The 12120-nt window shown below is 36.8% G+C and overlaps 1 protein-coding gene across 6 annotated transcripts in view; it reads right to left on the reverse strand.

Annotated features, from left to right (window-relative positions):
- The window catches only part of EPC1 (enhancer of polycomb homolog 1), a 108492-nt gene that overhangs the window by 1626 nt on the left and 94746 nt on the right, over positions 1 to 12120 (reverse strand). For 4 of the 6 annotated variants that reach the window (XM_045003827.1, XM_045003826.1, XM_045003828.1 and 1 more), the window contains 4 exons: positions 3331 to 3449; positions 3163 to 3249; positions 2424 to 2565; positions 1967 to 2300 (listed from right to left, as the gene is read on the reverse strand). In XM_045003827.1, coding sequence (XP_044859762.1) covers positions 1967 to 2300; positions 2424 to 2565; positions 3163 to 3249; positions 3331 to 3449 — 682 coding nt within the window. Of the gene's footprint in view, positions 1 to 1966; positions 2301 to 2423; positions 2566 to 3162; positions 3282 to 3330; positions 3450 to 12120 lie in introns of those variants that run through there. The other 2 variants (XM_045003825.1, XM_045003829.1) reach the window with 2 other exon arrangements.

Here is a 12120-nt window from a genome sequence, read left to right on the forward strand (position 1 = left end):
ATACCATGTGTTTATATATTTGTGAATGTCTTCTACATTTTCAAATATATTAATTTGAATTACAACAGAATGCAAAGTGTACAGTGCTCACTTCATATCTATTTGATTACAAATATTTTGCACTGTAAAAAACAAAAGAAATTGTATTTTTCAATTCACCTAATACTAGTACTGTAGTCCAATCTCTTAATCGTGACAGTTGAACTTACAAATGTAGTATTATGTAAAAAAAAACCCTGAACTCAAAAATAAAACAATGTAAAACTTTAGAGACTATGAGTCCACTCAGTCCTACTTAAGCCAATTGCTTAGACAAACAAATTTGGCTAAAATTTTCAGGAGATACTGCTGCCTACTTCTTATTTACAATGTCAAATGAAAAGTGAGAATAGGCATTTCCATGGCACTTTTGTAGCTGGCATTGCAAGATATTTATGTGGCAGATATGCTAAACATTCATATGTCCCTCCATGCTTTGGCCACCATTCCAGAGGACATGTTTCCATGCTGATGATGCTTGTTCAAAATGCAAAGAAGGTACCATCGTGAGATTTCTAAAGATAGCTAGAGCACTTGACCCAAGGTTTAAGAATCTGAAGTGCTGTCCAAAACCTGAGAGGGACGAAGCGTGGAGCATGTTTTCAGAAGTCTTAAAAGAGCAACAGTGCGATGCGGAAACTACAGAATCCGAACCACCAAAAAAGAAAATAAACCTTCTGCTGGTGGCATCTGACTTGGGATGAAAATGAACATGCATCGATCCGCTCTGCTTTGGAGTGTTATTCAGCAAAACCTGTCATCATCAGCATGGATGCATGTCCTCTTGAATGGTGGTTGAAACAGGAAGGGGCATATGAATGTTTAGCATATCTGGCACATAAATACCTTGCAACGCTGGCTACAAAAGTGCCATGGAAATGCCCATTCTCACTTTCGGGTGACATTGTAAATAAGAAGTAGGCAGCAGTATCTCCTGTAAATGTAAACAAACTTGTTTGTCTTAGCGATTGGCTAAACAAGAAGTAGAACTGAGTGGACTTTTAGGCTCTAAAGTTTTACATGATTTTGTTTGAGTGCAGTTATGTAACAAACAAACAAAATCTACATTTTTAAGTTACACTTTCATGATAAAGAGATTGCACTACAGAACTGGTATGAGATGAATTGAAAAATACTATTGCTTTTGTTTATCATTTTTACATTGCAAATACTTATAGTAAAAATGATAAACAAAAGCAATAGTAGAAAACCAAATATTTAATAAATTTCAATTGTTATCCTATTGTTTAATAGTGCTATTAATCGTGACTAATTTTTCTAATTGTGATTTTTTGAGTTAATCATGTGAGTTATCTGCAATTAATCGATGGTCCTAGTTTTAACATAAAATCTGAAAGTTTTTTTTCTCCCAACTGAAGTGCAGTATGTCATATTGTCACAATTATATCACACGTAGAAAAAAAATAGGTCACCACCAAAACTCAATATATATTGTTATAGGACTTTTTACCTAAACATTTAAGACTGAAAGCATGAGAAATAAATAAGAGCCTAATTTCCAGTTTAAAATCTGATAATTTTATTACAAAATTATTTAAAAAAAATTCACAATTCACAAATTCTGCATTACACAGAATTTCAGGTATTCCCTGAAAGCTTTGCTAATGTTCTAACTGTCAAAGATCTTTGGATGACCATTGATCCAGATTCCCTAGGGTCATTCATCTATTGGCAGTATCACTTCTTTTAAAGGAGTATGATAAGAAGGTTCTCCCCTTTTATGAGGCAGTAATTTGACTTTCAAATGGATAAACAAGCCTGGTTTTACATTGCATTTAGTGGAGATGAATTTTTCCGTCTGGTAGAGCAGCTTTGGGTTAACATTCTGGGTTTCTGAGCTAACAATGTCATTGTGGAAAACCAGAAAATAAAAAACTAAGAAAATTCAGACACATACAGGACTTACCTTGGTACTGCATCCACAGAGGATGAAGCTGGAACCTTGGGCACCTGACAGTTTGCTGCTGCAGCCAGCTTTAAGGCAGATGATGGAACAGCACTTAAAGTCCTAGGTATACGCCGTGTGGAAATAGAGTTTACAGTGGCAACTGATGAGGGTACAGTTAATCGAATGTTGTTCCCAATCAGGACCTGAGCTGTTGCAGAGTTGGCACTGTGGGAACTCGAAGTCTGTGTTATATTTGAAGGCGGTAACAAGGTTGAACCTGCTGCTGACGATGAACTTGTATGTACAAGTGCTGTAGGTGTAGTACTACTGAGGTGTAAGCCCTTGTATACTCCTGCAGAAGAATGAGATTTTTTTTTTTTTTAAAGAAAATCTGAGACTCCAAACAGGGGTTTCACATACCAACTATGAAAGCAAAATACAATCAGAATGAATTTAGATTTGTATAGCTCTATACCTGAGGCCTGAAGGATGCCATTCACCCCAATTCCAAGCACCACATCATCCTTCATTTTGAATCCCATCAATTGTTCAGATGTTACCAAAGCTGAAGCAGCAAATTGAGCACTAACAGAATCCAATGTCTTGGAAACAAAACCCTAAGAAGAAAGGTGGCAAATAAATGTGATCAAGCTTCAAAAGGTCAGCACTCTTCCTATTTTTATGCTTCAACTAGTAATGCACAAACCAGTGCAGATAAAGAAAGAACTGATCCTCAACCTTCCCTCAAACCAATCTTCTGATGTTTGGTAAAGTTAGATAAATAATTAAATGCAGTATTCCCCATGTACTTACAATTCCAGTACTAAAACATGCACAAGTATTTCAAATGCACAATACACTGTCCTTCCATAGCATTTCTAACAAGATTTCCAAACCAATCTGGAAGATTCAAGGAGGTTCAGATGTCCAACAGTAACTTCTGAACTTCTTTGTTTGTCCATTGACACTTTAAATGTTACATATTTAGCTGTTACATATTTTCACAGCTAAATACAAGACATGTTTATACATTGTTATTAAAACATAACAATCTGGACTCAGAACATAGCCATACATACAGTCTCAACAGGACAACAACATGGCTGAAATTCTTTGCAATATGTATTCCCGAGTCTGCGTATTTCATTTAATTGATTCACTCATCTTTTTGGTTTTTGTTAAGAGGGAGCAGAGGCAATGCCTGCCACACTCACCTGCAGTGTCCCTTCTAAACACTTTACAGAATGGCTATGATGTAGATTCAGGCGAAAGCCACTTTCCTGTTGGTTAGTTTCAAGGTTCTATGGCAACAGTTGACAATTAGAGATGAACCCTGGTGGGAAACAATGAGGGATAAATCATAGCACAGACAAATCCCTCACCTGTGAAGTGTTGGCAGAGGAATTACTATTTGCTTGCTGTTGATGAATTTGTGCAAACTGCTGTTGCTGCATTAGTGCCAGCTGCTGTTGATGTTGCTGGTATTGTTCGGCTGTAAATGCTGAACAAAATATAAAATGAGAAAATACTATATCAAAATATGTATATGTTGTATATATACACATCCTTTAGAATCCTAAAACAAAAACGTTTCAACACACCACAGAAAATTCCTAAGAACCTTGTTGCATCTTCATGGCAACAGACTATGATCCTTCTAGAGGTTTTGTCCAAACTAAGTTTTCCCCATTGAGCACATTTGTGGTGAAGTATTACACCTTCCACATTTACCTTACAATATTTGAGTGAAGAAATCTCATTTAACTGACTTTAAAGGAGTAAGCCCAGATTGGCACAAACCACCACTCAGATAAGATTGATCTGCAAAGATTGTGTTTTAGTGTAGTAGGTTAAGACCAACTTTCATATGTGCAGATTTGGGGCATTACCTTGTGGGATGTTGAGCATTCTGAACTTCCATGGACTCCAATGGGAGTTAAGGTGCTCACCACCTCACAGGTGAAGGCTCTCAGGTTTAATATTTAATTGAAAATACAAAAATGAATTTGATGGTTACCAATGAAGACCGTTTTACCACATTATGATCTCTCAACATAAACTTCATTGTTCCCACCACCCTCTGTTTTGTACAGACTAATATACCTTCTATACTCGTATTTAAAAAATAAATAAAAAATCATGCACACTGTCAACGGACAATTTCATAGAAGCTATTTTCTTCCATAAAGGAGCTCTTAAGGAGTGATCCATTAGTCATAACATGTGTAAATGTCAAATAATTTTCCCCAGTTAACCCACCTGGGAAAAAAATCCAGTCAATAAGAATGGAGTTGTTTATGTTGATTTACAGAAGGATGTCTGAGGAAAGACACTGTATTATACTAATTTGTCTATGGAGAGATCAGGTCTAAAAAACAAAAAATAAAATTCATTTTGAATCCCCAAAATGGTTTGTACAGTTTTAATGAAGAAAATCTCTATTGTCAATTTAAAAGTGGGATGATGGTGCAGATTGAATCCATTATAGAGTCAGCCTAGACCACACCATGTGAATTTTCTCAAATTAAAATTTCAGGTGCCCAAATTTCTGTGTATGTTCTCAAAACAAATAGTGTGAACATTCTTATGCAACAATTTCCAATGCTTTCTAGAGTTACGACTGTTACCAAATGGAAGGTATCCAACTTTCTACACGTCAACACAGGACTTAAATGCTTGTTTATGAAATACAGTATCTTGGCCAACGCTTTTAACCTTTGTTCCCAACTGCAGAAAATCAGTACTCCTATCAGACTACATGCATCTAATGTTTCCAGAAAAAATAAAAAAGACTAAAATGGTTTTAATCTTTGCTGAATGGTAGATGATAGAATAGTTAATCAAATGGCTCATGATGACTTGAAAACAGAAAACAAACGAGTTAATCCATAAGAAGTTTCTAAAGATCATATGTCTTTAGCCTATACTCAACTATGAGTTTCTCGGAAATATTTGCATCATTCGCAGCTACAATTAAGATCTTGCACATGATATATATAAAAATCTCTCCTGATTATGTATTGAAAGAGCACCAAATTATCACAGAATCTATTTTAGAGTTTTATAATGCTGCCCATCACTGTAGTATTTGAGAGTCTGTATCTAGCAGCTGAACACAGTAAAATGGAATAAGATTTCAAACAAGTTAGAAGCTCTTCCAATAGAGTTCTTTCGTGAATAGGCATACAGTGGTTGTTTATATATAGCTATGTGTAATACACTGCATCACCTTCCAACTTAATATTTCTTTTAAAAATATGGCAAATTGAATTGAGATTTGTCTTGAAGATTTGAAAAAAAAAATCAAACATTTACCGCGTTAGTAGGTATTTCATTTATATAATTTTTTTATTAGTTAATTATAACTAGTTGGTGCTATATTACAGTGTTTTGAAATTAAGAGTTTAAAGTATCCATATAAATAATGGCTAGGAAAGTTAAGATTTTACAATTTATATGATTTTTCTTCCTGTTCATTCTTAGTCATTTGGTTAAAGGACTTTGCGCTCTAAAAGTAACAAGTTTGTAAATGCAGCAAAGAATCCTGTGACACCTTATAGACTAACAGACGTTTTGCAGCATGAGCTTTCGTGGGTGAATACCCACTTCGTCGGATGCACTTCTTGCACGAAAGCTCATGCTGCAAAACGTCTGTTAGTCTATAAGGTGCCACAGGATTCTTTGCTGCTTTTACAGATCCAGACTAACACGGCTACCCCTCTGAAGTTTGTAAATGTATTGCTTAAGAAATGAATCGAAATGAGTTACTAAAAATAAGAAAAATACATAGTTTAAGATTCCAATTGATAAACAATACCAACATAAAGCTGCATATATATTTTAAACAAAAGTTTATCTAAAGTTATGGCACCCTTTTATCTTCCAAAACCTGAATTCAGGATTTTACATTTCAGCTACCTATGATATCAGCCATTTGCTAGGGAAGCAGAGTGCCAAACTAATTAGTTTACAAATTATATTTTAAAACCATATTATACAGTCTTTTCATTTATAAATTAAAAGCCATGTTAGGGGGACACATTCAGTCCTGGGCCCCCGCCCCACAATTACCCCCAACTTCTTGTATCATTGATTACATCAGAAAAGTTAGTCATTAATACTTTGAACAATGAAACCAGATTGGTCAATTTGATTTGCATATAGTTACTTTCAAATTCCTTAAACATTCTCTTTTGCAACAAGAAAATATTGTAATAGCATGGAAGCATTAAAAACACTATCCATCAAAGTTTTAACGCTACATTGTGGGCCTACATTTTGGGCTTAAAAAAAGTTATTACAAATTAACTGAAGTTTACATTTCTGTTTAACAAAGTTAAAAAAAATTTAACATCCTTGTCTTGTTACTGCTGCACAAAAGCATTGAGTGTGGTCGTTGTTGATGGTAATATTTGACAGAGATATTAATTTGGTACTTTTTGAAGGATATATTTAGATTTACAAATGAATGTAGTTTCCAAATAGCTTTAATGAATTATTGCAGTCCATACAAGAATTACCTCTCCAGCCATTATCAAAATAATTGCAGCAACCATTTAAAAAGGCAAGTGAAAAGAAAAAACTGATTTGCACCCACAGCATTTTAAATCATTTAGGCTCAAATTTTCAAAAAAAAAAAGAGGCCTAAGGAAGCATTGAAATTCAATGTTAGTTAGCTGCCTGACTCCCTTAGGCATATTTGAAAATCCTAGCATAAGCAGTATAAACACCTGGTTAGCTTTTTTCCTATAACTTCTGGACACTGAGATTATACCCAAAGCACTGACAAGTGACAGTTTTTTTCTAGTGGTTAAAGAACCAGACAGTTAAGGGCTCCAAGTATTATTTCCAGCTCTGCCAAAGATTTGGTGTGTGATCTTGGGCTATTCACATCCTCATTATTCTCAGTTACATCCATTTTGCAGACAGGAGGAAACACTTCTCTTATAGGGTTATTGCTCAGAGTCAAAGTTCGCAAACTGCTTAAACACCCTCTGATGGAAAAACTGTTACAGGAATGTAAAAATATTTTTCACCCCCATAGCATGTGTCAAAATGCTACTTTCACATAACAAAAGGTCCAATATACAGGCCATAATCTGTATTTGTTTTAAATCTTGTAGTCACAGAAGCTAACTTTTAGTCTGAGCTATCTATGGAAAAGCCCTACATACATTGATGACATAACCAATCAGGAATGCTGATAATATGCTCTGTCCAAACCCAATGGAGACTGATTTCTCTGTGAAGGGGTCTGCATTAAAGAAAAACATCTTAGTTGGCTAAAACAAATCAGATTTATTCTGCTCATTTGCAGTCCTCCTAATCTGCTTCCTAATTCTCCTCCCGTACTGAGTACAGAGCAGAATTCTCTTGTAGGTCACTAGGCCAACAGTGTGTTTAGCTCTACTAGTAAGACATTGTGGTGAGACAGAAGATTTTGGGAACTGGTTTTTCCTCATGTAATGCACACACACGCTCCTCCACCCAAAAAACCTTGTAAATGTCCTTACTTTACAAGAAAGCATCTCAATATGCAACCTAATCTTCAGTATCCTTGATTTTCAGTGCATCTGTACAAATCTGATTGGGATTGTGCAAGGCTCTCCTGTGAAATTGTGGGTCTTCATGGCAAAGCTGCTCAGCATTGTAAAGTCAAAGAGAGGGTCTAAAGTCTTGAAGTTCAGATCAAGAATTAAACAGTTTCACTATTTTTTCATAAGCGCAAATTTCTCCAACAGCTTTTCTAACAGAATATCACATTTCAGAAAAAAATTCTGTTCACCTCTATGAAAAGCCATTTAGTACTAATATTTGTGGATTGGTAGCAAGTAGCTGCCACAAACAGGCTAACTATAAGGATTGCAGAGAGAATCCTTTTTGCTTTCATGTACCACATATGTTTTTCTTGCTTGTAAAGTCAAACCAAGTTTGTTGTGTAAACATGAAAACTTAGCATCCCAGAATATTGAATGTCAATAAGATCCAGGTAACGAAGGGAAATTCTAAACTTGTTGAAATGGGTAATCAGTTTAAAAAACAAATTATAAGAGGATACTTTCTAATTTTTTTTTTTTATTGCTCTGCAGACTTCTGGAACTTTTATTACTTCTCAGCTCTTATTCCATAAATGAAATCATACATGCTTGAAAATCTGTCAGATAGACAAGATGGGTGATCACCTTCAACTGGTAAAGCTTCTTATTTCTAGCTCCTACTTCTACCATTCAATTTTTAGTAATAAAATTGTGAAGTGCGGCTCTTAAACATCAATGCTCACAGAAGCATTTTCTTGTGACAATTTCACTAGAAATTGCAAGTTTTCATATGTGGTACAATCTGACAGATGAGACGAGCCCAAATCTTTCATCTGTACATATCTGTCAAAGGGTATGGCTACACTTGCAAATTTGCAGCGCTGCAGCAGGGTGTGAAAAAACACCCTCTGCAGCGCTGCAAATTGCGGCGCTACAAAGCGCCAGTGTAGTCAAAGCCCCAGCGCTGGGAGCGCGGCTCCCAGCGCTGTCCGTTATTCCCCACAGGGAGCTGGAGTACGGACAGCGCTGGGAGAGCTTTCTCCCAGCGCTGGGGCTTTGACTACACTTAGCGCTTCAAAGCGCTGCCGCGGGAGCGCTGCCGCGGCAGCGCTTTGAAGCGCTAATGTAGCCATAGCCTTAGATATAGATTTGTTTCAATATTTCAGTCCAAGGAGCAAGAAAGTAAATACTAATGCAGATTACATTTTTAATTCTCAGATCACACAGTGCCTGTTTTTTCAGGTACTAACAAAGACCAAACATCAAGTCTAGCTATTAAGATCAACTATATCTGAAACCATGTCAGAAGAATTGTGCTACACCGTGTGCATTTCCCCAACATAAGCTAGGAAGCCTAGCTAGAAATTGAAGTAGAACAATGATACCCAAGAGAAATGTAAGTGCACCGTAAAAGCACAAAATTGTGAACTTTGAAATTAAAAATTCATTGTAAAAATAAAATATTTTTGTTGACAGTTACAGTTTCTTCAGATCAACCACATTAGGGTTGTGAAAATTTCCATCAGAGATCATTCTGGTTCCAGACTTCTGAGGCTTCTTTAAAACTGAGAGTATTCTAAGAATGTTGAACTCTAGGATGAATGAACATACTAGCTAGAAATTAAAGAGGCATGTGAATTTTTAAAAATTCTTACTCAAGTTATGATAGAGAGTAATGTACTACTAGTAAGTTGATAACTTTTTAGCACTAAGTTTAAGTCAGACTTCCATAAGGCACCAACTTTCTAGGATTATAAGGGCTGTAGGTTTGGAGGCTGGCAGTTCAGTAGCATCTGAACTCTTTCGTATTTCCTAGCAAAACCCAATACAGTAAGTTCAGAATAATATCTCAAATCTTAGTAACCATTGTTTGATACATTAAAAATGAAAAGTAAATCAAAGCATTAAGATTTAGGGCCTGATCCAAAGTCTACTGAAGTCCATGGAAAGACTCCAAATTGCCTTGAATGGGCTTTGAATTTGGACCTTAAAAAGAATGGCTGTATAACATCTAACGGGGCATACCGCAACCAATTTCAATACTTTTTCCCCAATTTTTTTCTCTATGCAACAAATTGTTAGTATTTCTTCCGAGACATTGCATTTATGACTAACAGCATAACAGTCTACACATTTATTAAAAGATGAATTTACCCAAGAAACTGGATCTCAAGTTGGTTATCTGAAAAAAAAGAAGTCTGATAATTCAAAGGTTTGCTTCTGTGGTTATATATAAGTTAGCCACAAGAACTCTTTCCACAGTAGTGTTTGCAGCACAATGGATGAACTGAAGCAGAGTTAAAAATCAGCAAGTATCCTGGCAAACTATTTCTTATGCTTCTTGACAGTTTACTAGTTCAGATTGTAATGTTACAGGTTAGTCAGTTCACCCATAATTTGAGTTACGGTCAGGCATCTTGCCTTATGGAATTGTCCCACGCTGTCCAATAAAAGGGATATTGTCTCTATCCACTTTGTACACTTCCTATATGCCACCTATACATGTCATTTCTTCAGCATTTTAGTAATTAAGAAATGTATAGTGCTATTGGTTTTCCATAAACAGGAAATAAGCACAGAGGTTTGCCTCTTTGAAAAAAAATCACAGTATGGACAGGTACATTAATGGTAAGGAAATGAAGATTTGAATTGATAACCAATTCTGAAACAATGACAACTCAATACATTTCTAATATCCTCTTGGTCATAGGTGCAATCTTGTGTGATAGCTCAAACTTTTTGGACAGGCAATAGTTGACGCAGTAGGCATGCATTTTTCCAAAATATTTAAAGAACATATTGATTTTACCTATCAACTTTACAGATGTGAATTTCTCTATAGTTTTTTTTTTTGGCTCAGTAGTTAAAGTCATCCCACTAAACTAGTATCTTGTAACTGTACAGTCTAGCTTGATGTGCCTTGTTTTACATACTACTTCATACATACAAACTCTTGTACTGTAAATATTGTTTTTGTTGCAAATCTGAATAGGAAAATGAAGATTACTTACCTGTAAGTGGAGCTTCTTCGATATGTATGGTCCCTATCTGTATTCTACAGATGGGATACGCATGTGCACCTGAGTCAGGAATTTCATGCAAGCACTGTGTACTGGCCCGCACATGTGCCATAGCTCTCCTTGTGTTCCCAACTGAGGGCAGTGCAGGCCAACGCCTCTGCAATTTTCCATTCTTACCTCAGAGTAACCAATCCGCAGCAGAGGGGATGGAGAGCAGGTCGTGGAATACAGATAAGGAACACACATCTTTAAGAACCTCCAGTTATAGGTAACTAACCTCCATTTCTTCTTCATGTGATGGTCCCCTATGTGTATTCCACATGTGGGAGATTAACAAGCTGGTGGTGGGTGTGAGGATGCAGAAGTGATAGCTGACTGTAGAACTGCTGTCCCCATGGCTATATCGGCAGTGGACTACTGTACAAGGGCATAAGGTCTGGTGAAGGTACGGAAAGAGCTCCAAGTAGCTGCTCCACATATCTAGTATGGGTACATTTCTCAGAGATGCAGCTGAAGTAGTCTGCTCCCTGGTGGAATGAGCCTTTACACCTTCTGGGGGTGGGGGATGCCAGTTGGTTGGTAGCAAAGGATAATACAATCCAAGATCCATTTTTAAAGTCTGCGCTGATATAGGTTGATATCATGATCGCTCTGGAAACAAATAGGTTTAGGTGTCTAATGATCTTTGTTCTTCGCAGATAAAAGGCCAAAGCCCTCCAGATGTCCAGAGAATACAGTCTTCTCTCCTCTTCCAAGGCAAAAATAAATAAATAAATAAATAAATAAAAAATACAGGTACATGGATGACCTGACATATAAAACTCAAACTATCTTGGGTATGAATTCGGGGTGGGGGCATAGCAAGACCATTTCTTTACAGAAGAAAGTATATGGAGGGCCTGCCAATAAGTGCTCCCAGTTCTCTGACTCTTCTGGCCAACGTTATAACAAATCAGAAAGGCCACCTTCATGGACAGATGGTCACCGTGCAGGTGGCTAGCGACTCCAAGAGAAACTTAGTAAGAGACAACAGACCAAAACTGAGGTCTGAACTTCACCATTGGTAGAAAGGATCTGCGAATCCCCTTCAAAAAATTCTAGTTGTGACAGTGTGCCTGGAGATCATACAGTTATCTACTGGAGCATTGAAAGCACAGATAGCTGCTAAATGTACCCACAGGGAACCAAACACATGACCTGAAGACTTAAGGGTAAGGAGATTCTTTAAGATATCAGGGATTCTGGTGGAGTTTGGAGACAAAAATGCATTGCAAAAATCTTTTGTACTTTGGTTAAAGATGAATTGCACCCTCTTGGAACATGAGCATTCTATCACCGATGCCCATCCAAATATCAGGCTCCGAGCTGGAGCAGCCTTGAATTGGGGTATGTGATTTTGCCTCTGTGTTGCGTTAGAAGGTCCAGTAATGTGGGGATGTTTATGTGTGGCCGTACTAAGAGCTTTAAATAGATCGATGAATCAGAATGGTCTTGGCCAGCTGGGTGTGATGAGGATGACTCATGCTCTGTCTTGGTGGATATTCCATAGAATGGCAGGCAATCCTTTCACAATATAAGGAGGGCATCTCCCAAAGAGTCTTTGTCTAGTGCTCCT

This window comes from Mauremys mutica, chromosome 2 (assembly GCF_020497125.1).
Source record: "Mauremys mutica isolate MM-2020 ecotype Southern chromosome 2, ASM2049712v1, whole genome shotgun sequence".
NCBI classification, from domain to species: domain Eukaryota; kingdom Metazoa; phylum Chordata; order Testudines; family Geoemydidae; genus Mauremys; species Mauremys mutica.